The sequence below is a fragment of the Equus przewalskii genome, chromosome 14 (assembly GCF_037783145.1).
Source record: "Equus przewalskii isolate Varuska chromosome 14, EquPr2, whole genome shotgun sequence".
Lineage (NCBI taxonomy): Eukaryota > Metazoa > Chordata > Mammalia > Perissodactyla > Equidae > Equus > Equus przewalskii.
The window spans coordinates 1,296,478-1,321,847 of NC_091844.1; the positions used below are offsets into that span (position 1 = coordinate 1,296,478).

The 25,370-nt window shown below is 37.8% G+C and overlaps 1 protein-coding gene across 16 annotated transcripts in view; it reads right to left on the reverse strand.

Moving 5' to 3' along the window:
• Positions 1 to 4,692: 4,692 nt before the first annotated feature.
• LIMS1 (LIM zinc finger domain containing 1) overlaps positions 4,693 to 25,370 on the reverse strand; it is a 158,546-nt gene continuing 137,868 nt past the window's right edge. For 6 of the 16 annotated variants that reach the window (XM_070571967.1, XM_070571970.1, XM_070571965.1 and 3 more), the window contains exons 3-11: positions 16,467 to 16,533; positions 15,506 to 15,626; positions 14,880 to 15,029; positions 12,867 to 13,017; positions 12,277 to 12,369; positions 11,485 to 11,533; positions 9,810 to 9,885; positions 9,427 to 9,619; positions 4,693 to 7,417 (exon numbers count right to left, since the gene is read on the reverse strand). In XM_070571967.1, the coding sequence (XP_070428068.1) occupies positions 9,472 to 9,619; positions 9,810 to 9,885; positions 11,485 to 11,533; positions 12,277 to 12,369; positions 12,867 to 13,017; positions 14,880 to 15,029; positions 15,506 to 15,626; positions 16,467 to 16,533 (855 nt within the window). In that variant the 3' untranslated portion in view covers positions 4,693 to 7,417; positions 9,427 to 9,471. Of the gene's footprint in view, positions 7,418 to 9,426; positions 9,620 to 9,809; positions 9,886 to 11,484; positions 11,534 to 12,276; positions 12,370 to 12,866; positions 13,018 to 14,879; positions 15,030 to 15,505; positions 15,627 to 16,466; positions 16,534 to 23,936; positions 24,461 to 25,370 lie in introns of those variants that run through there. The other 10 variants (XM_070571969.1, XM_070571973.1, XM_070571966.1 and 7 more) reach the window with 3 other exon arrangements.

The window sequence follows — 25,370 nt, forward strand, 5'->3', positions numbered from 1 at the left end:
CTAAGGGATTTTACCAAAGTAACAATATGAACTTTAGTACATGAATTTTAGTTGGTCTTTTTAAGGCCTTTATTTCCTAATTTTTGCCTCTGTTCTGGTAGAAGTTGTTGCCAGAAAGCTTGGTTCCGAATAATTTAGGACTCATTACACATACACAAAATTAGAAGACCCAGCTGTCCTCTAAAGGCATTTACAACTTGAGAGAGGGAAATAGCCATGTAAAATTTCAAAAATAGAGGATAATGTTCAAGAACAATACCTCCTGATTAAACCTGTGGTTTAGGGGGGATTATTAACTGGAAAGCAGTATGAGTAATTTTTAAAATATTGATGCCTTTGCCCCAATATAATCCCTCTTATGGGGTCTGATGTGATATGATGCTAAAGATGTGTGGGAAAGGAATATCCTTTTAATAAGCTGTGCCTTTCATGATGCTTGTCTCTAATATTTTTAGGATTAGGATCCTCTTCTTGGACTGCATAAATATGTTTTACATCTTCCAGTTTCTACTGGAAAGTAGTGAACATGAAACAATCACCTGCCTGGTACAATTCTAGGTTTAAGCAGCCACTTGCCCTTGCACTGAATAGTGACAGTCAGTAAGTGGAGAGTCTCCTACTTGATCTTGTGGCATCAAAACTTCTAATATGACAGCAAGATTAGACAGTAAAGCAGGAAATCCCAAGGTTTTAGGTGAGGAGAAACCACATTTTCTCTTTCTAAAACATTGGGATCTCCCAGTGGAGAAGTGGTGTCTCAGGGGAGGCAGGTCAGGACACAGTAGCCAGCTCCCTTTTGCTGCCCAGTGTTCACTGGGAATTCTAGAAAGTGAGGAGGGGTGTGTATCTGAGGCACTGAATTCATGATCCACCAAGTAAGGTTTTAAGGTTTGGGCAATCACAGCACAGTTTTTGGAGCACACCAAAAACAAAGCTTTATTTTCAATTCTACCAAGCTAGAATTTATTTTTCCCCTGAGGAAGACTTTTGCTGAGCTGACATCTGTGCCAGTCTTCCTCTATTTTATATGTGGGTCACCACCACAGCACGGCTGACGAGTGGTGCAGGTCCGCAACCTAGACCTGAACCTGCGAACCCAGGCTGTCGAAGTAGAGCGCGCCGAACTTCACCGCTATGCCATGGGGCCGGCCTCCTAAGTTAGAATTTTTGATAATTTATATAGATGCTGCCTTTAGCTCACCATTGCTCCATAAGTGGAGGAAAATTTGCCAAAAAACAAACAAAAAAGCCAGATGTAAACAATACTGTAGAATACACGTTTAACCCATTTAATGGAACATGTTCAAAAGAGAAAGTTAGCATTGCCCAGTACCGTAGCATAACATTTTTTTGGCAAACTGAAAAATACTACCTGAAGAGAGCCCTTCTCTCCCCTCCAAAAAACTCCAAAAATATTTTAAAACCATTTTCCTAACATTTTGATATATTTCCCATGTCTTTCTAAAATGCCTTTTTGCATATATTTATGATGATCCTGTTTATAAGATTTTGGATCCTGCTTTTAACATTTATTGTAAGCATTTCCCAAGTAGTCTTTTTGGTGTGTGTGTGAGGAAGATTTGCCCTAACATCCATTGCCAATCCTCCTCTTTGTTTGCTTGAGTAAGATTAGCCCTGAACTAACATCTGTGCCAGTCTTCCTCTGTTTCGTCTGTGGGATGCCTCCATGGCATGGCTGATGAGTGGAGCAGGTCTGCACCCAGGATCTGAATCTGCAAACCCCAGGTCGCTGAAGTGGAGCGCCCAGAACTTTAACCACTCGGCCACAGGGCTGGCCCCGTAAGTAGAATTTTTAAGCAAGGAAGGGATGACATTTGCATTTTTAGAAAGAAAACCCTGGCTGTGGTCTTTGTGCTGGTTCTTAGCTTTAAAAATTCTAATAGCTTTGTGGAATACTTGAAACTGGTAAAGGTATAATCTACACTGCCCAAGTATTCCGTCAGCCATGCAGTAATCACTGAGCTCCTGCTGGGCACTGGGCATGGCATGGAGGATACAAAGATAAAAACACCAGTCCTTCCCTCCAGGAGCCAACCTTCTGGTGGGAACATAAACCAATACATGTGGTAGTGCACATCACAGCTACTGAAACAGAGAATGTGAACACAGAACTAGGGGAGAAAAGAAGAGGGACTAGTTTTGCTTGAAGGAGACAAGAAAGATTTGAAAAATGGGGTGAAATTTGAGCTGAGTCTCAAAAGTGAGAAGACTACCTTTATTACAGGAGGGCTGGTCAAGATCTGGGAAAGACAATAAATTCTATGTGGAAAGGGCACTGGCCATTGGGAGAAAAATACACTTAATAATAGGTTGGGACCCGCCTATGAAAGTCCTTGATGCTATAAGAGAGTTGGGACTTTATCCTGCTTGTTTCAGTAAGCCAAATGGAGGTTAATAAGCAAGGGAGAGTTGATTGATGGTTGCTTGGAAGTCAGAGCAGAGTGAGGATAGCATAGAGGCAGGCAGGGGCTGTAAATCAGGAGAAGAGAGCTTTCTGGGACCTTTCTACAGTTGAAGGGATGGATTTTGGAGTACTTAGATGTGGAGAGAGGTGGAGGTTGTAGGGAGGGAAGAATAGAAGACAACTTGATATTAGTCTGGAAGTCTAGATAGATGGTGATGCCACTACAGGAAATGGATAAATGGAGAAACAGGAAATGGAAGAGGGCCTGGGCCGCCCATCTCCTGGCCTCCTCCCCTGCCTGGCTAAGTTGTATCCTCCTTTCAAGATGCTTTCAAGGCTCCTAGGAAGCCTTCCCTCCTCCTCCGCTGAGGGTGCTGCTGTTGTGACCTTGAAAAACCCTATGCCCACCCCATCACAATACTTCTCACACTGTGTTGTAATTACCTGTCTCTCCTACTTGGGCAGGAGGAAACCAAAGCTATGCAACTGCCAGGAAAGAAAAAGGAGTACCAGATTCAGATCAGAGCCCCGGGAATGTCCATATTTGAGGAGGATGAAGAGCCAAGGAAGGATGGAGCACTGGAAGAGAAACGCCCCCTGACAGCCCTGGGAGTGAGCATCACCTTCCCAACACACCTCACACAGTGCCTCAGGGTTTGCTGAATGATGTAGTAAGTAAGATACGTATCTCCTTTGTTAAGAACTGAGAAATATCAGAATTTATGGTGAATAATGGGAAGAATCCACCACCATTCTATATGGTTCTATAGATTTGCTATATACTATGTATATAGTAACCAGATCCTTTTCTCATTTTCTTTTCTTCATATATATGAATGTTTCCATTATACATTCAAGAATATTTGAATTTTCTCTCACACTCATGCATACACACACATATATATCTTACACACACCCCTCCCCCACAAGTAACAGAGGAGAAACATTTATAAACTTGGAATCACAGGAACTACTTGGGTTCAGATTCTGGATGTGCCACTTTTTTTTTTTAAAGATTGGCACCTGAGCTAACAACTGTTGCCAATCTTTTTTTTTTTTTTTTCTGCTTTCTCTCTCCAAATCCCCCCGGGTACATAGTTGTACAGCTTAGTTCCAGGTCCTTCTAGTTGTGGCATGTGGGACGTCACCTTAACGTGGCCTAACAAGTGGTGCCATGTCTGCGCCCAGGATCCAAACCACTGAAACCCTGGGCCGCCGCAGTGGAGTGCACGAACTTAACCACTCGGCCACGGGGCCGGCCCTGGATATGCCACTTTTAAGTTGTGCAACTTCAAGGACCTATTTAACAGTACTATGCAATTCCTCTGCTGTAAAGTGGGAATTTTAAGTAACCCATATGGTTGCAAGGATTAAATAAGATAGTATTTGTGGAAACTGCCTTGTGAATTTTATATAGAGAATATTTAATAAGATATTTTTACATGGATTTAGATATAATACTACTTAAATTATGTTCCAAAAAAAACTACATATAGTAAAAGTTTAAAATGGCTTTTTCCCCCCAACGTGGATTTTTAAAAATTGAGGTATAACTGACACATAACATTATATTAGTTTCAGAGGTACATGATTCAATTATCTGTATATATTGTAAAATGATCACAATGAGTTTAGTTAACATCCATCACCAAAAAAGTATGAAAAAATTTTTTTCTTGTGATAAGAACTTTTAAGATCTACTATCTTAGCAACTTTCAAATATGCAATACAGTATCACTAACTCTAGTCTCCATGCTGTCTACTATATCCCCGTGACTTATTTATTTTATAACTGAAAGTTTGTACCTTTTGGTCCCCTTTACCCACACACCCTGCCTCTGGCAAACACCCATCTGTTCTCTGTATCTATGAGCTTGTTTTTTTGTGTTTTAGATTCCACATATAAGTGAGATCATACAGTATTTGTATTTCTCTGTGTGACTTACTTCCTTTAGCATAACGCCCTCAAAGTCCACCCATGTTGTTGCAAATGGGAAGATTTCCTTTTTTATGGCTGAATAGTATTCCATTGCGTGTATGTATGTGTATATGTGTGTGTGTGTGTACACATATATATGAAATAAAATATGGCGTGTCTATGTATATATATACACACATATACACACACACACATATACCACATTTTCTTTATCCATGCATCCATTGATGGACACTTAGGTTGCTTCCAAAATGGCTGTCTTAAGCACTAGTCCTATCTTCTCAGTTCTATGTCTCAAAGCCATTCAAAATAAACAATGCACAGTAAGTTATTGTTAATAATTATGAACATTTATTAAGCACCAAGAGTATACTGCAGTGGTTGCTATATAAAAACATAATTATCATATAGTGTCCCTGCCATTGAGCTTACAATCTATAATGAAATACAACAAGAATGCTGTAAGCCTACCTCAAAATTTCCTTAACTTAGAAATGGCCATTTTGGCGAATAAATGAGACAAAATGACCCATCATTTCAGGTACAATGTTAATAAGGCTTCTGAACATGACCCAAAGAATGTTTGACTTGTACTGAGCCATTTTTCTCAATTATATTAGGCTTGGTAAGAAGAAGAGCACTTTGACATTTGGTGAGAACAATTAATTATTTCAAATTGCCTTGTGGACTTTGAGATACTCAGTAGCCTGAGTTTTCCACAGCCAGGGAAAGTCCCATGAAAAGTATTATCGACTAATCCAAGTTTGTCTTCGGTCCCACCTACATTTCCACTTCTTCCTCCTTTCCCACATGTCAGGGCTCCAATGGTACCCTAGCAAGGAAGAAAGTACTATATGTAGCTATAAAACACCCTAAAGTAGTAGAGGCTTAACAAGTTGAACTTCCAGGAAATAGTAATTCATTTTTAAAGAGATGAGTTACAAAGACAACAGTGGGACCTCTGGCCACAGGAGAAGCCTGGCTACGTAAGATACGTAAACAAAGCAGCTGAGCTCAGTCCCGGTCTCTTCCAAGTAATTTAGAATATAGGTAAATGGTTGCTTTTCTGCTCTGTGTTTCTGCTGTAGGAGTATTTAAGAATTTAGCATCAAGACCCTATACTGCTGACTTTGTACTATTTTGCCTATATCCATAGTATAATATTTAATAAATACTTTTAAGATTTTCATTGCTGGTCATATATTAGCTGAAAAAGGCACACTGAAGAGATTTTGATTCTTACTGTCAAATGCAAAGACTGTTTTAGACTTCTGAGCACATACAGTCTCAAACTATATATAGTGATTATTTTCAATCATTGATAATTCTTCGAAGTCTAAAAGAACACTAAAAAATAGAGTAATTGGTTATAAGTTATCTGAAAACTGAAATAGAATTTACTCTGTAAAGTACATGCACAAACTTTTTAAAAATACACGCATACAAATATTTTAATGACAGAGTGGTTAGCATCCTGAGATTTTTTTTCCAGCAATTTTTGGAAAAACCAATAATTTTTTCCCTTAGAAGTCCATCTTGGCAACTTTCTTTTAAATGATAACATAGCAGCAGCAACATTTAAAAAACGTTCACAAAATTTGCTTTGCATACAAGTTTATCGGGAAAGCATGGTCCAGAAACTTCAGGAAAAAACTTTTTATAAAGTAGAATAATTCACTACTTTTGACGTAAAATTGACACTTACACCTTCACTTTCCAATTTAAAAGTGTCATTTATAGTACTTATACTACTTATAGTAAATGAAATCTAATTAATTATGAGATTTGAAATGAAAACCTTGAAACACATACCAACATCATTCTCTTCTAATAAGATAACAGAAATTAATTTCAATGTTTCCTCAAAATAGGAGAAAAAATTAAAAAAGAAATAAACATAGCTATGGTAAATGAATTTGGGTTTACAAATTTCAATCAACACACTTATTTTTAGTTAGTATTGCGTGGAATAGCTACAATTCCTGATTAAAGTATGTGTTTTTCTAAGGCAAGGCAAGTCTGATTATGGATATAGCATGGATATTAGCACAGCTATAAAGGCAATATGACCAATACATATACATTCACTTTTTTTAAGTGATATATTCCAAGCTACATAAAATTTAGTTTCACGTCCTATTCTAAGACTCTATCTTTGACTTATTAGAAGCATGATTGCCGTAATACATTAAAAAATACTTCATTTTTCCAATATTGTAAAGTATACTGTATTTTCAAATACCTAGTATAAATTTTTTTGCACAAAATTTAAAAAGACATACTATTAGCTAGCTATAACTACTGCGTTAAGTAATTGTATGAAGGAAGAAGTTCACAAGGAGAACAAAGTATAAAACTAAGCATAATAATTATTGCATTTAACAAAAAAAATCAAGTAGTTCTGAATACACTTCTTAATAATGTGTATATTCATTTTATAGCTACTAGTTTGATAAACATGTTAAAATTCTGAAAGATTTGTTTTTATTGGTTGGTAATTTTTCTTCCCTGTATCCTCCCCAACAGGAGTTGGCATTAACTTTCTTTTGAATACAAAGTAAAATAATGTGTATAATTTTCATCTGAGTCACATAAAAGCTGACTCTTTTTATTTTAAAAAGTTATATTTAATTTTTTGGACCTTAATTAAAATTTAACATTTAACCCATGTGTTTTTTGCTATTAGGTATAGTCTACATTTCAACAAATTGATAAGAGTTATTAACAAAGGCAAATCTTGATTTCATTTGTATTTTAAATATGATTACACAAACTTTTATTCTTTTTTAACGAGAAAAAGGAGATGAAGAAAACCATTCATATAGGTCCTCTGCACTCTCAACTGTTTTGAGATACAGCTTTAAATAGGGTGGATGGAGTCAAGTAATGTTGGTAATCTCTTATCTTTGCATAGAAGAGAAAAATAAAATAAAGGAAGTTATTTCCTTCCTAAGGTCTCAGCTAGTTTCTTAAGTCTTTTCTTCAACTCCAATGGAAATTTCTCATAGCACTTCTTACAGACTGGCTTCATGTCAAACTCCACAAATTTATTCCTAAAAATAATAATATAAAAAGAAATTAACGGAAATATATCAACAAAGACATATAAATAAAATGAAGTAATTTTATTGAAATAAATTAAGATACTATTTGATAACGTCTATATTCATGTTAGCAAAAAACTATAATTTTAATCTCAATTCTCGTCATTATGGTAGATGTGAAAACTTAATAATAATATCATTTGAAAAAAATTGTACTTATAAATTGATCCTATACATCTCCCTATGTAATACAGAATATATATTACATCTGGACTAAGTGCCAAGTATACAGGAAGTCTAATGTAAATATAATTTAGGTAAATAAAGTCAATCACATTTTAAAGTACCATGAGAACATTTTAAAGAATAGTTATTTAAAGCAAAAACATTGTACTTCTGTAATTTGAATGATCCTCTCTTTACTGAAGACAAAATAATCTTTCTTAGTATTTTAAATTAGGTAGCTATGAGGTTTCTTCTTTCCTGGCATAAAATGGTTTGCTTCCCACCCCCAACAAAAAAAATCACCTTAAAAAGAAAACTCCTAAATCATAATGGGTTATTTTTGTTGGTAGATAGAACAGAGTTTCTAATCACTCTTAAAGAACACAAATGAACCAGACTGTGGTTCCATTTTGTGGATGGTAGCTGTATGGAGAACTCAGTTCTTCATTTTAGGAGCTAGAGCAATACACATTATCAATTTATTGTCAAACAGTTCTGGAGAGGATAAGTTTTCAGATGGTCTCCTAACTATTTGTAATGCATTTAGAATTGGAAATTACAATAGCTTATTACTGAAATCTAGCATCCTTAATTGTGAATTAAGTAAATACATAACTTTAGAACATGTTCATTTTTTGTGAAATTATATTTAGGAAGCATTGTGGAACAAGTCTGGTGGTACACTGTCATTTATGACAAATGATTAAATCTGCTGATATAATTTTAAAAAACAACGTTAATAACAAAGTTAATTCCTGACCACATATTTAAAATGAAAAATCTTTTATTTTAAAGCACCACATGAGAATTTTCTAGCTGTTTTTCACAGGGATCCTAATGCTGATAGTAATTGAAATGATGTTAAATTTCAATTGGCAGTTTGATTTCAATAGTACTAGTGAGTTAAAAATTTCTCCTGAAGTCTTCTTAGAACAAAAGCTATTAAAACTGCCGCATTTTTTAATGAAAGAAATAAATCATCGCTGCTTTCAGAGATGCATATTACTGCTAAGCAAACCTTCCATTGTTTTAATTTTATGTTTGAATTTTAATTCCTCTTTATAGAAGGAAATGACAACTGAAACACTAAAAAATGTTCAGAGCTTAGAACACAGTGGTAACCATGAAGGAAAAATAGGACAATCACGCTAGCAATTCAACAGAATTTCAAAGATTGAAATATTTCCCATAAAAATCAGAAATAAAATAGTTTGAAAACACCAAGAAAATGAATTCATAAACAGTAGCACATGCGCACTGTATGAAAGCACATATCTACCCACCAAGACAGCTGATATCTTACTACGCATGCTAGACAGTCTTTACTTAGTTATGAAACACACTGAAAGGATATAATTTAATATAGAACTTAGAACATGCAACACCGGAATTTATCAAGTAAACTGTTTTTGGCAAAGAAACCAAAAACCAGGATTTTAAAAGCTGCAATTATCAGAGAAAAATACTTTAAAACTTTTCCCAGTATCTATTAAGAGACTGGAATTCTCCCCTTGGAATCCATTAAAAAAAAAGAAAGAAATCTATACCATATTGTGTTTCAAGAAAAGAGATGAAGGAGTCTATAGATTAAGGGAAATAAGTAAAGTACAAGCCTGTATTAAGTGTGGACTTTATTAATTTAAACTTTGTAATTTTAATAATTATGCAAAAGGACCAACTCTACACAGGGCGAATACTTGTATTTCAATCTCTGACAGCTACAAATACATGCCAAAAAGAAACAAAAAAAGCAAAAGATAAAAACAGAAAAAAACATATTCTGCAGGACTAACCAAAGAAGAAAGCAGTGAAAATGATGATAGAAGGGACAGAAAAGTTTACAAACAGACTGGCTTTTTCTTTTTCTGCTTGTCCTTATCCTTTGCTTCTCTCTCCCGTTTGGCAAGTCGCCTCTTAAATTCTTCTGGCATTTTCTCATAACAGTGTTTGCAGACTGGTTTTAGATCAATTTCAACAAATTTATCCCTTTAAGCAGGACAAAGAAGGAATAGAAGAAAGAACAGGGAACAATTAAAGGAAGAACCTTTACTTTTAGAAGACCTGAACAGAAAGAAATAAGGAATCAAATTCTTTTTAAACTCTACAAATATTTTAAAAAATGTTACCCCAAAGTTATCAGACTTAGGATTCACACTTGACCAAACTGTAGACTTACTTGAGTGTTAATTTAGTGTTGCAGGTGGAACAGGCAAAACAGTTCACGCACCAGGCCTTATTAAGGGCAGAGACCACTAGAGAAAGGAGACGGATGTCTGGTCACATACACTGGTATGGGAAGTTGGGAGGTTAAATTTCCAACTATAAAACAGAATTAAGGCTATTTCCATGACACCTGGAAGAGGTTCTCAAGAAGTTTTCTTGTAAAAGAATCACATAGCTAACAATCTCAGTGCCATTAATTAATGTTTACTGAATCAATGAATTCTATTAATTTACTTATAAGGCTATTTTTTCACATTATTAAAAAACATACAAACTGAGCACGTAATTTATGTCTTCTGTGACTGCAGGCTTCACCTGAGGGAAGATTATTATTGATTTTTTTTTTTTTTGAGGAAGATTAGCCCTGAGCTTACATCTGCAGCCAATCCTCCTCTTTTTGCTGAGGAAGACTGGCCCTGAGCTAACACCTGTGCCCATCTTCCTCTACTTTATATGTGGAATGCCTGCCACAGGATGGCTTGCCAAGCGGTGCCATGTCCACACCCGGGATCCAAACTGGTGAACCCCGGGCCGCCGAAGCAGAACATGTGAACTCAACCGCTGTGCCACCAGGCCGGCCCCTATCATTCCCTTTTTCAGACTGTATTTATAGTTACATTGTTTTCCTTTCCTGAGTATCCTGTGAGGCATATCAATGGTATGTATGTACCACGTCTTCACACCAAAGCCCACGTCCTCACGCCGTGGATGAAGCGGGTATATCTAAACTGTATTAGGTCACTCGGATGAACTTTGCTGGCACAGTGCTTGCCTCCCAGTGCACTCTCCACTACTTTTCTGTCCCTACTGCCACTGGGCCAACGAAGAAATATGAACCAGATAAGTAATTAAAAAGAAATTCAGACATTAACTTACTCATCTGTAGAAATCTTTCCTCGAAAGCTGACAACAAGAAAAGAGCGTCCTTCAGCAGCTTCTCTCACCTAGCACTGTCTCACGGAGGAGGGAGCTACGTTTTATTTTCAATGGCACTAAAGATTGCATTCCTAACTAATCTTTTTGCAAACTGCATATGGGCAGTGTTTCAAAGTATTTCCTGAGTTAGGTTCTCTGCTGAGAACCATAAAGCATGCTGACAACAGGAATGTTTAAAACTTTGCCAGATAGTTTCTGGCAGAACTGTGCTAGTGACTATTAGCAAACACAGCTGCTTCCTTTCTGTTCCAGTCAATCAGCCTTGCCTAATTACCACAGCACAGGCTGGTCAGTCCTAGAAACGTCTACACATAACTGCCAGGTTTTAGCATCTGCAGGGCTAAAGTGACTCTTCCTAATGACCACGGCAGATTAAACTGTTCCTAATAAACACTGCGCTACAGCACCCAAGTTGTATAATTCTAGGGAATGGAAACAGAAACAGATCTCAGGGCTGGCCATGAACAGTTCCCACAATTCCTACTGGAACAACCCTCGGCCCTGGCCTAAAGCATTGCCATAAATGAGTAACAAATCCAACTCGTATGATATTATCATCTTACTGCTATAGATTACAGATTACTTGGGAAACATGCAACCCCTTGGGAACTTGTCCACTTCTTTCAATTTTCACATTGCCCAAGTGATTTTGTGTCAAAATGATGCCATATAAAATTCCTACAGATCCTTACCATCACCTTCTATAACACGGTTGCAGTGGAAACAAACATCACCAAATAGCTGAAAATGAAAACAAGTGGTAAAAATTCAAGATGTTTTAGAACACCAAACATTTAATATAATTTCAGTTCTTTCTACCACTGAAAAACAAATAGCTGGCTACTTATATCTAGAATTTACCATTACTAGAGAAAATTAGTAAAAGTTTATTGACGAGTTTTTACTTCTTAGAATGAAAATACTTTACTTTTCATCACTATCAAAAACAAAAAAGGACTCTGGAAATGTTCCAGATTTCAAGAGGCTAATGGAACATGGCAGCTCTAGACTGGGTCCTGTATGGGAGTGGAAAACAATGCTAAAAGGACATTAAAGGATGGTATCAATATCGATAACCACGGTTACAGAAGAGATTTCCAAATTCTTGGGAACATACTTTGAAATATTTAGGGGTAAAGGATCATGATGAACTTATCATCAAATGCTTCAGGAAGAAATATGTGTTTGTGTAGATATATATATTTGTATACAAAGATATGTGCATTTAGACGTGTGTGTTTTTACAAAGTAAGCAAATGCAAATGATAAAGCACATGGTGAACCTGAGTAAAAGGTATACACGTATTCTTTATGGTTTTATTTTATAATCTTGCTGTGAGTCTAAAATTATTTCCCAAATAAAAAGTTAAAAAGAAATCTTTATAGTCCTATGTACATTTTCCAAGAGATTTCCTTGTAGCTAAAATACTCATAAGCCCAAATTAATAAAAATATATCTCGCATCCAATAAGTACAATCCATACCTGGTTATAGTGGGTTTCACAATATGCCAGGCCCTTCCTTTCATAATGGCGATGTCCAAGAAATGGTTTTTCACACTTGGCACAAACAAAATGCTGAAAAAAAAATGCTATAAATCATTTTTGAATTGCCATATTTTATTTATTTAATGAAGTAAAACTTGAAAGTTAAACTATCCTCAGAGAAGAGAAATGAACGTTTGAGGCAGTTATTTCATTTGGCCATAGGTAACCCTGCAGTACTATCATCTTAATTCAGGTGTTTTGAGTCTTTGGCAGGTTAAGACTCAGCCTATTCAAACAAACAGAATGAGAAAGAGGTGAACATGTTAGTAGCATCCATGAAGGAGGGGCTGCTGGTAGACATGGACCATGACACTTCTTGCCTCAAGGATTTAAGAACAAAAGAGCACATCCTGTATCCTGACTGAGAAATCACAAAAGCAATGTGTATACTATATTCTTAATTTTCTACAAAGTCAGTTGTCTTTAAAATGTCCATATTTAATCTTCAGAATCTCCTAATCTTGCAAGCACATCTGAACCATGGAAATTCAAAAGTACTGGTTAGCCCTCCACCATTGAGAACTCACCTCCACGTGCCACTGCTTGCCCATGGCGTTGACCACACGCCCTTCAATGGGCCGTCGACAAGCGCCGCAGATGGGGACCCCCATTTTATCATGGCACGGCAGGCAGTACAGTTCTCCTTTCAGCTCCCGGGCATCAGCAGTCAGCTCCTTCCTGTCCATGAGGAAGATACCAACTCAATGATACCAGCAAGAGAGAGAATAACAGGCAACCAATGTGGCCAACACACTTTTTAGAAGGTTTTTGAAGACAGCACTTTAACAACCCCTATAACTTCTTTTTACCCCCTTAATGGTGATCAGAGTAACCTCAATTAATAGGCTTGAATGTTTCAGATTCCTATCAAAACATCAATATCATAGAATAATGATAAAATGTTTGAGTAAGTCAGATACATACCAATACACTGGTCATATTTATGATTTCCTTGTCTATTATCACATTGCAGTCCATTTGTCCTCCTCTTTTTTTTTTTGAGGAAGATTAGCCCTGAGCTAACATCTGTTGCCAATCCTCCTCTTTTTGCTGAGGAAGCCTGGCCCTGGTCTAACATCGTGCCCATCTTCTACTTTCTGTGTGGGATGCCTACCACAGCATGGTGTGCCAAGCGGTGCCCTGTCCGCACCCGGGATCCAAACTGGTGAACCCCGGGCCACTGAAGTGGAACGTGTACACTTAACCACTGCGCCACCGGGCCAGCCATTTGTCTTCCTTAAAAAGCTAGAGGAGAATAATCACAGTCCTGAGGACAGACTCAGTGATGTTATCGTTCCAAAATAACTAAGGAGTCAGGAGACCGGTTCCATTTACTAACAATTAAACTGTCACAAGCTGTTAAGAATAGTTATAGGTTAACAGAAAATAAACAAATGAAATGTCCAGAATTTTCCTTCTCTAAATGCTTAAGTCCAGTCTAATAAGGCTATTTCCAGTCTCCTGTGTCAATAAACATTTGGCCAGAGAAGGCCCCAGTTAGCCAAATGGACTTGTTTGAATTTCATCTGTTTAAACAATTCTTTAGAAGTGCTAATGGAAAATGAGCAGAGAAAAATCCCACCAGAGGAAAGATAGGAAGAAAATGAGAAAAGTCACAAACCAATAATCACAAAAAAGATGAGGTGCCTGTGCTTACATCCCGAAGCTGGTTTCTTAATCTCCAGCCGACCTTCTCTCTCCCCTCCCACTAGAATTTAGCATGTAAGTTCATACTGATTACAGTAAAGTACTTTCTTTCTATTAAATTTTCATACTAGATAGCAAATTCAGAAAATCATAGCCTAATAATTTATCGTGAGTTTCTGAAGAAAAAAATAATCCCCTTAGATGTAAATAAAGCAAAATTAAATAAACATAATTAAGATAACATCCTAATGATTAAGACTGTTAAAGTTATGTATGTACAGAGATAAAACTTAAGTTTTTTTTATCCTGTATTAAAAAAACCTAGTGATCGAAAACAGTTTTTGGGGGGCTGGCCTGGTGGCGTAGCAGTTAAGTTCACATGTTCTGCTTTGGCGGCCTGGGGTTTGCTGGTTTGGATCCCGGGTGCGGACATGGCACCACTTGGCACGCCATGCTGTGGCAGGCGTCCCACATAGAAAGTAGAGGAAGATGGGCACGGATGTTAGCTCAGGGCCAGTCTTGCTCAGCAAAAAGAGGAGGATTGGCTGCAGATGTTAGCTCAGGGCTAATCTTCCTCAAAAAAAACCCCAAACAAACAGTTTTTGGGATACTTGGGGACAATTTAATATGGACTGAATATTTAGAGGTATGTGTATACATGCATGTACACAAACACACACACACACTCAAACCCAGCAACATGTTAATTGGTGAAACTGAATGAAGGTGATGGAGGTGTTCTTTATATTATTCTCTCAGCTTTCCTATAGGTTTACAATTTTCCAGATTCAAAGTTGGAGAAAAGCAATTTGGTTTGCCAGAGTAACAGAAATAGAGTAAATGTGGTCTTTCATTTCCACTATTTGTGCAACATAAGGAAGAAAACGCAATACCCGCAGTTGGCACAGTTGAAGTGGTCTGGATGGTAAGGGTCGTTCTTGAAGACCAGAGGCTGCTCCTCAATGATGGCATGGCACTTCTGGCAGATGTATTTTCCAAGACCTCGGGCTTTCTCACGATTATGACAGGGGCGACAAAGATGTCTAAACAGAGCCAAAACTTTTTTAGAAACTTAAATTTAAAATCCAAAGTTCTCTCTAATAATTAAAAAGAAATATGCTTCCCATATCTCTGAAAAGAAATTAAAGAAACCATTTCTTTAAAAATCACTGTTAACTTAGAGCAGAATCAAGCTCTTTACATGAAAACTACTAGTTTTTACATGAAAAATTATTTATTCCAACCTAGAGAGTCTGACTGATTTTTAAGAAACTCCATTTTAAGTGCCTTCCCCTTTGACTGCCCAGGGACACACGCAGCAGCTGTGCCCTGATGCACAGAAAGTCTAGGGACCTCTCCTAACAGGCACCAGCCAAGTCAATACACTGCAGTCTTGAGTTCCTGGACCTTAAATTCAGTGTCCTAAAGCACCGCCTTATAGTCCCATGAGACAACACACGTGACCTTGTAGTAGTCCAAGCTTATCCATCCACACCTGACAGGGATGAAGAACTCCTACCTCCCGGCATTCTTGACAAACCCAATGTCTGCCAGAACTTCCTGGCAGAGGTCACAGCGGAAGCACTCAGGATGCCAGCTGTTATTCATGGCTTTGATAACTCGGCCAATGATGAATTCACCTGTGGGAAGGTAACACACAAAGGAGGTCCAATGTGGAATCTTATTGCTAAAAGCAGTAAGTAACAATACATTTAAACCTTTCTGCACAAATAGGGACTGTTACGTATGTGTCTACATTACATACACTCTAATGTATGTAAGTACTACGTTAGAAAAATGTTTTCTATTGCATTTGGGTCCTTGTTTTTCAATCTGTAGCCATATTTTTGAGCTGTCTTATCACATCTCTGAATCTGGCTTTCCTTTTTCAAACGACGTACTGGGCTCTCTTGAATGCTTTTTGGTTGTTTCTGGTCATTGTTGACAAAAGAAACTAAAATCCATAGCACGTTTTCTTGTAACCCATACTTAATGTCTCCTTCTCTTAAACCTTTAAAACACCTAGTCAGTTTCTCCAGTCTCTGGAGACCTAGTAGAGCTGTTAGCAACCAATGAAGTGGCCACGATGCAAGCAAGTCCAGCACTTGTGCGGCACACAAGCAACCCTGAAGCATCTTATGCCCCTCACTGATGTCCTCCCTGTCTCTTTCCTGGCAAACCCAAAAGCAAGTAGCTAAAGGTTGCATTAAAGGGGACAAGCCCATTCCAAAACATCAGCTAATAGAAGTCCTAGTTAGTCCGAAATACCTTTATACTAGATGTCCTTAAATATCAATTCTCTCCAGGTTTTGATAGCCTTCCAATTTGTTATATATTAATAGTAGGGAAGAGGACTAATAAAGTACCTAAATGCTATTTATAATGAGCATCAAAACCCATTTTCTCTACTGACACTTTTGTAGTATTAAATAACAATTTTGAAACTTACTTTTTACTTTGCGTTCAACAATAAAACTTACCACACTGATGACAGCAAGGAGCAAAAAGCATCTGAAAATCATGTTCACAGTACTTCCTTCCTTCGAACTGAAATAGAAAGTCTCATCAACTTGTAAATACAAAACAATCACAGGATGAATAGAATTATTCTATGGAGACATAGAGGAAAGATTTTGTTTTTAAAGATTTTATTTTTCCTTTTTCTCCCAAAGCCCCCTGGTACATAGTTGTGTATTTTTAGTTGTGCGTCCTTCTAGTTGCGGCATGTGGGACGCCACCTCAGCATGGCCTAATGAGTGGTGCCATGTCTGTGCCCAGGATTCAAACTCGCAAAACCCTGGGCCACTGAAGCGGAGCGCGCAAACTTAACCACTCAGCCACGGGCCGGCCCTGGAAAGATGTTTTTGAACTAAGAGCTCTGTTCTAAGAATTTATAATTGTACTGAGATTTTTGAAACTAGATATACTTTTGTACATTCCATACATCTACATGTGGGTACAGGAAACATACAATGAACAAGCTGAGACTAGAATAATATTATACCTCCAGAGTACGGTGACCTCACCTCTAACTATGCCTAGTTATTTTTCGGCTCACATCTTCTACCTTTAAGAGTTTGATGAAAGCTACAGACCCCTCTTCCCAGAAAATATGCACATATATACAAACTCCTCCCTGAAATCTTTTAGATTAATATCTAAAATATTTTACTGTAAGCTTAAACATTTACAAATGGTAAATATTCTAGCAAATTTTAAATTTAAACATTTTTAAATGGGGCAAAAACTCATTAAAAAATGAATTTTTTTTAACACTTGGAAAATTTACATACTTCATTTCTCTCCTTGAACTCTTTCCATTTCATTTCCCCCAAAGTTTTATCCCAGTATAATATTTTTTATACTAAAACCTTTAACTGATCACCCTTCCACACTTCTCTGCAATTGAAATATATATAACGAAACTTTAAAATTTGTTTTATTTTCTGAATCTATAAGGCTCTAAGGTTAACATTCTCTTTTTTTTTAGATTGTTATCATTACAATGATTTACAAGTACACAAATGATCAAAACATCAATATGTTACAAATGTTAAATTTTATTTTTTTACTATTTAATTATACATTTGAAAAGTATGTCTCAATGAGATGTGCAGGGCTCCTCTTTCCCTCACAGTTAGTTCACGCATCCACGGATAAATACGACTGACCACTAGAAGAGTCAGGGCTCAACATTAATACTAGAGTTATTTTCTATTTTAGGGGTTGATTTTACCCTTTCACAGAGATAAGTCATGGTAATTATATAATGATTCCCTTTGAATCTTTGAGCTCCTTATAAGCAATACGTCAAAAACCACATATTGTTTGCCTATCAAAATCCATTTTTAATGATGTATCAGTTGTCAACTGAATTTCCTCAGTTATGGAAATTAGCTGCAGATTTAGATCATTCAACTTATGGAACATACCCACTGTAGCTTAATTGGCAGACGAGTCAAAGCAGATTTATTTTGTACCAGAAAGAGTCTTACTTCATTTTTAAATTCAAATGAATGAGCTCTAATATATTTAATAAATCTATATTTAAAGTTCCAAATAGGAAATAACAAATTAATATGCTATTACGCAATACTTTGTCATAATGCATTGTAATGTGTAGCCCAAAGCAGAAGTTATTTATGAAGTGAGGTATGTTCCTTTACTGAATATATGTTACGTACACGTATAGAAATTTCATTTTAGCAGTGATTACAAAAAGAAGTCAAATCTAAAAACCCAGAAATAACTCCATTAATTTAGTTAGAAATGATCAACTTTCTCTCAGCCGCCCCAGTCTTACTCAGGGGTGAAGAATGGTCTGAGAACTGTTTGGCTCAATTGGCCATTTAAGTTTATCAGTAAGAGACTGGATAATGATGAAAATACATCGTAAAACCTTCATGAGGAAAGGAGAATGTTTTGTGGACCATTTGTTTTGTGTGTGTGTGTGGCAAGTTTTAAGTTATTAGTTTTTAAAATTAGTACTTTTTAATGCAAACAACTTGACCAAAATCTGTCACAGAATTTTGAGACCCACTGAAACAAAGTTCAATGAGAAAAAAGGGAACGATTTTACTCTATTTAATGAAAGAGAAAGACACATATTGCTTAAAAACACTAAACGAAACCAGTCTAGCAGTTAGGATATATACTCTATTTGTTAGCAGAAGGCAGAAAAAATTAGGATTGGTTGTAATTTGAACAAGTCCTTTAAGATCTGATTTGGGGCTGGCCCAGTGGTGCAGTGGTTAAGTTTGCACGTTCGGTGGCCCGGGGTTTGCCAGTTCGGATCCCGGGTGCGGACATGGCACTACTTGTCAAGCCATGCTGTGGTAGGTGTCCCATGTATAAAGTAGAGGAAGATGGGCACGGATGTTAGCTCAGGGCCAGTCTTCCTCAGCAAAAAGAGGAGGATTGGCAGCAGTTAGCTCAGGGCTAATCTTCCTCAAAATAAAGGATGTGATTCAATTAGGCAGCATATTGTAGGAGTGAAGAACACAAACAGTGGATCCAGACTGCCGGAGTTTAAATCCTGGCTGAACCACTAACCGGCTGTGTGACTCTGGGCAAGCTGCTTAACCTCTCTGTGCCTCATGAGAGTCCACACTTATTCTGCTTTGGCTGTTTGTTCTAGCTCGTAACATATAGGCCCCATGTTCACAGTTCCTACCACTGCTCTCTTTGCTTTGCTCTCACAGGACTGTCCCTTTAAAAAAATGAGTCTTTTTGAAATTAGGGAATGAAAAAGGCAAGGTCCTAAAAGGAGAACTGTTACAACTGCTCCGACATCCCAAGTCCACCACAGAGCTGCAGACAGAACCTCCAACAGGCTTCCTAAGCCAGGCTTCATCCCTAACAAGAGAAGACACAGCACAGGGCAGACTGGGCGCCTGAAGGGCTTAAGGCCCCGACTGACGCCTTTTGATCGGTGTCCTGGAGCAAGTCATCATAGTAAGAGTTGAGATTCCTTTCTTCCAAAAAGCAGGAGAAGTGCGTGCTATTGTGAATAAAAGTATATCAGGCAAGCCAATTTTAGGAAGAAAAAGTCAGAAATTGAGTTCCTTGAAACGAGAATCTGAAGATTAGGAAATGGCATCCCTTGATACCGTCCACAGTGCCACTCTCTTCAGGCCCTGGGGTGCTCACCGAGCGTGAGGACTACTGCAAGTGGAGGGCTTCTGTTGCTCTGAGGAGCTGCCTCTTTGCTACAGTGTGTAGAAATGGCCAAACACAGTCATGGCTCAATTTCGGAGCCTAGGAGAAAGGCCACAAGTTGATCCCAAGTAAAACTCTAGGATGTAAAATGAGCAAAAATCAAAAATCATAAATTCAGAAGAATCAAACTTCCATTAAAACTGCCTTTCTAGGTAACGACACGTTACAACCCAAAATTGGTTTAAAATACAATAAGCCTGTAAGAAATGTTCATGCTCCAAATTAGTAGTGTTTAAACAAAATGCCTAAGAATCCTGGGGCCCCACCACCTGCACCGGGAAGAGGGTTTGCCCAGTGTGGGAGAGGACGAACTGCAGCCCAGACTGGCTCTGCTTTTAACTGTTCTAGGTTTTTAGGTTTTGCAGTTCTGTAAAAATTCCCTTGGGGGGTGGGGGGAGAAGAATCCTGCTGCTTTAAAAACAGCTCAGCATTAGAAACTCAGCTGATGGTCTCACTTCCAGTCAAGCGCAAATGTTGGAAACCCTCACTTGCCGATCTGTACTGGTTTGTCAGAAACTGCTTCTGGGCGAGTGGGTCAGCAGATAAGCACCTTCTCTAGTTGGATAGTTTCCTCCCGACCAGTCTTCCCTTCTCAGGTTTCAGCCTTCCTGAGTAATCAGGATTCCGTGTAAGAGGAAATGAGGGAAGAAATCTCTTTGTAAAACATCTTTCCACTAAATCACTCATCATAAATTGGTCTTTCCTGTTATGTATTTTGCGATAGAGAAAAAAGAACACATTTGGGAAATTCAAACTAAGAAGGAGAGAGAAAGAAATCTGAATTATCAACAAAGACCTCACACTCTAAATGTGTACTAGGCCAGGTTGAGGAAGGCTGCACACCAAGTCCCTGGTCCTTGGGTCAGTCCATCCCAGCTTGTAATATTTCTGGAATTATATCACTCTATAACTGTTGGTTCCATTTCGCTCCACAAGTATTTTCTTAGGGGAGAAATTAAGATAATCCTTTTACTGGAGATACTCTGAGATGTCACAAAGTTAGATTAGGAGCCACTACAGTGGCTCTATAAGTTGATGTGAGGGCCTCTGGGTTGAATGGGCATTTCCCCCTGGAAATGGCATTTAATCAGCCTTCTCATGCCACCAATGACCTGGTCATCTTACAAATATTTCTTCATGTGTACTGGAGGATGATTGGAGATACTGCTAATTTATGAAAACCAACAGATTTCACTTTGAAGGTTTAACTACAACACCAAATTTAAAGATCACTAATCATACATAACCCATAAATTTGTAAAATCTCTCTAAATTTTCCTGGTCTGAAAATGAGAAAAGAACCATGATAGCTGTCTTCAAGTTCTATCTAAAACACTGTGAAGATTGTATTCACTCCTGGAACTAGGACATGGTGTGGTCTACACAGCATGCCATACATTGTAGACTTTCCATAAATATTCATTGATAATTGAATGAAACAGCAGTGACGCCATATACAAGAGAGCATGACCTACCAGATTTTTAAAATATCATTCCTAGGGCACCATTTCAGGTTCAGTGAGAGTCAGGGCATCACAGTGGAGAAGAACACAGCTGTGGAGATGAGCAGGCCTGAGATAAAATCCTGATTTGACTACTTATCCACCAGTTAACTGTGGGCAAAGTCTCTGAGCCTCATCATGGCCATACATAAATTGGAAATAAAAATACCTAACTTGCAGGGTTTGTGTGAGAATCAAATGAAAGAAAAAGAATAAGAACAATTGTTTGTAAAACATCTAGTATAGTGCATAGCTCATAACACGGGTTTAATATTTAGGAATAAAAATATAACTCATAAATCTTCTAAAATTAGCAATTATAGGGCATTTCTTGATGCATAAAGGACAACATTCCAGGCATCGTAAAGGAATGTGAAGTACCACAAGCCAGGTGGACCCCCACCTTTGAGAGACTCACAAGAAACCGGGAAGCAGCACCTCGACTTGTGGTGGTGGTGGAAAGGAACACCACTGTTATTGGTTTAACATGTTTGCATTGTTTCTATTAGGACCATGATCACTATCTTCTGATAGAGATAACATTTAAAAATGAATAATTTTTATAATCATTAATATTTAAAACTTATTTAAAATTAAAATGCAGAAGTATAACATTTGAATAGATAAAAATGAATTTCAGTTTGGGGAACCAGTTCTAATCAGCACACAGAAAACATATCTTGCCTTCTGCTAAATGAGGATGATATTTTCATTACAAATAGTTGAGTGATGAACTATCCAAGAGTGGTATACTTATTTTCCCTTGTGCCAATTTAAACAAGAAAATCTAAGCTTTCTCTAGGGTCCTTCTTAAGTGAACTCTTTCTAGAAATACTTTCTAATTAAATTTATGGCATAAAAATTAACTCTGACTACAGTCAAATTCTGAGACAGGACTGTAACGACTTTTGTTTCATGTAGTCTAAGACCTCAGTAACCCAGGGCACATGCCCATTTAGATCAGCTTCTATTACCACAGTGAAGTTCACTGCCTATTTGTGAAAAGATGCCCTCATTGTTTAGGGCTGTGGTTCTCAACCAGGGTGATTTTGCTCCTCAGGGGATATCTGGCAATGTATGGAGATATTTTTGGTTGTCACAACTGGGGATCTAGTGGGTAGAGACTAGAGATGTTACTAAACATCCTACAATGCACAGGACAGCCCCCACAACAAAGATCCAGCTCAAAACGTCAGTAGTGCTGAGGAGGAGGAGCCCTGGTTTAGAGTGCGTAAGCACTACTTTTCTGAAGTTGTACCCACTGGGAAGTGGAGGAAAAGAGTGGGCTAACTTACTGGGTAATGTACATGCTACCTTGATTCAAACTCATAACACTATGAGACATGTGTGATTCTCGCCTTGTTAGAGAAAACTCACATTCAGAAAGATTATATAACTTGCACCAAAACCAGTGGAACTGGGATTCAAACCCATGGCTGTCAGATCCCAAATCTGTACTTCTTCCTCTGTATCCACAACCTCTCAGGCATAGCAATAGAGAATACAACCTAGAATTCTTACATTATCTTGCGGGTTTCTATCAGAACTCAAAAATCATGGTTGAACAATAACCCTGGCTTCTCTGCCAACACAACATGTGACCTTTACTTCAGAATTGCTCACTTGAACAGGGATGAAGAGCTGATTTTATTGGACATGGAACAATGACATTATAGCCTGGTACTACTGGGTGCCTTTTTGACCACGTACCAATAAAATGAATCCACCCTCTATCCCCACTGTGCAAATCTGAGGAAAATGTCGAGGTCCGGCAAAGTCCTAATTATGGATACACACTTCCTAAGACATCTTAGGCTGCATAGTTTCATTGATGGCTTCTCTCAGTCAGCAAATACTCAGAGCACCCTCAAAAGGGAAGGCCCTACGCTGGGAGGTGCTGTAGATATACGTACTAACAGTGTGCAAAACCACCTCCTGAAAATTTTCTAAAAACCAGTATTAGCCATTTATTAAGCTTTTCTCACATGCCAGGCACTGTGCTATAAAGCACTTTAAACACCATCTATTACAATTTTCAGTGGATTCTGGGGGGAAAATTCCGTCCTCAGGTAGATTTAACTTTTCCATATTACCAAGCACTTCGTAAGACTGTGAAGTTTTTGTATCTAACTTTCAATGACTTGATCTTGATCAGTCTAGTCTAATCCACTGTAGCACAAGTTCCCTGAAGACTGCATCTATTTGGTTCATCATCCTACCCTAGAACATAACACGGTGCCTGGCACATTGTAACTGCCTAGCTAATATTACCAATATTTGTTGAATGGATGGATAGGTCAATAAATGAATGAACAAACGTCACTCCCCCAATCTCAGGGAAGTCAGACCCCTGGAGCTCCTTAGTCTCCTCCAGTCTGTGGAGGAGACTCAGTCTTGCCCCGTCTTGCATGACCTTGGTACTTTTGAAGGGTGCTGGTCAGGTGTTTTGCAGAGTGCTCCTCATTATGGGTTTGTCTCATGAGTAGACTAAGGTCATAGATTTGGGGGAAGACTACCACAGAGGTAATAATGTGCTCTATTTGTTGCAGCATCTTGGGAGTACATGACTTCTTACTGATGTTAACCTTGATTACTTGGTTAATATCTGCCAGGTTTCTCCACTGCAAAGTTAGTACTTTACCCCTGCTACATCCCTGTTAGAAGTGAGTCATTAAGTCCAGCCCATACTCAAGGGGAAGAGAATTATGCTCCTTTTCTTTTCTTTTTAATGTATGCTCTTGGAAATAGAATTTACAGTTATTTGAATCATTTAAACAAACTGGAGGGAGGAGAGCTTTTAATTCAAGAAATGATACTCCAATACCCAAAGTGAGTATATTAAGATCCCAACTTGATATAACATGTCACTCAATCACAGAACATTTTGGTAATGCCAGTATCCCCAAAATCACCTCTTAACTATAACTCCTCCATTGCCCCTTTTCCTCTAAAACACAAAAATTAGAAGTAACTTCATTCAGTGTCATATGTCTACAACTTACTTTCAAATTATTTGGCAAAAAATGGGTGTGGTGTGTGTGTGAGATGCATAGGGTACACAATATTCATTATATTATTCTTTCAACTTTACTGTAGGTTTTAAATAAAAAGTAACTTCAGGGGTCGGCCTGGTGGCCGAGTGGTTAAGTTTGCGCGCTCTGCTTCAGCGGTCCAGGGTTTTGCCGTTCGGATCCTGAGCACAGACATGGCACTGCTCATCAGGCGATGCTGGGGCGGTGTCCCACATGCCACAACTAGAAGGACCCACAATGAAAATATACAATTATGTACTGGGGAGATTTGGGGAGAAAAAGCAAAAAAAAAAAAAAAAAGAAAGTAAGTTTATTCAACACCACTACATTGGCCTGAACCAACATATCAAGTCAGTGGACCACATATGGTACTGAAAACACATCATGGCTCAGGAGTTCTACTCATGGTTGTATCCACAACTGAAATCTCCTGTTTCCACTTAAGAATGCATTTCTTTCATTCGCCACTCTACATGCAGGCATGATAAAGCTTGGACAATGTTCATGAGATGAACAATAGGAATTGGGTAAAGAGTACCAAGATTTTGAAGTATAGCCTGCAAATGTTTACTTTAGAAAATGCCTGACCTAGTTCCTAGTTGGTATATTAGCAATGTATACTATGCAAGTACTGTATACATACCACTGTATTTATTAAGCATCTAATAGTCATCAAATGCTGTAAAACAAGTCATAGAGGTAATGAATTAATTAGGACAGTCCTTGTACCTAAGGTATTCAAAGTTTGACGGGAAGAAGATAAACATATAAATAAATAGCTATACTAAAATGTGTAAATGCTCTCCATACTAAAGGTATAAACAAAGTGCTGTGTGGAATCAGAGAGGATAAGTGAAATGAAACAGATGGGATAGGCTGAAAGCACCACTAATGATGTCTTGTGTTAAGAAACACCTTGCGTAAAGTAGTCCTTACTGACGACAGAAGCTGCAGAGCATAAGAATCTTTAAGTTCTACCCTACATTCTTCAGTGGTGATGGATTACAAGCTTAATGGCAACCCTTAAGTTCACTTTTTAAACCACATAATCTAGTGGGATTCAAATTCACCTTGAGTAAGGAGCCAATGTGGTTAATAATCCTGCTTGCTGCTAAATCACTCTTAAGGAGGT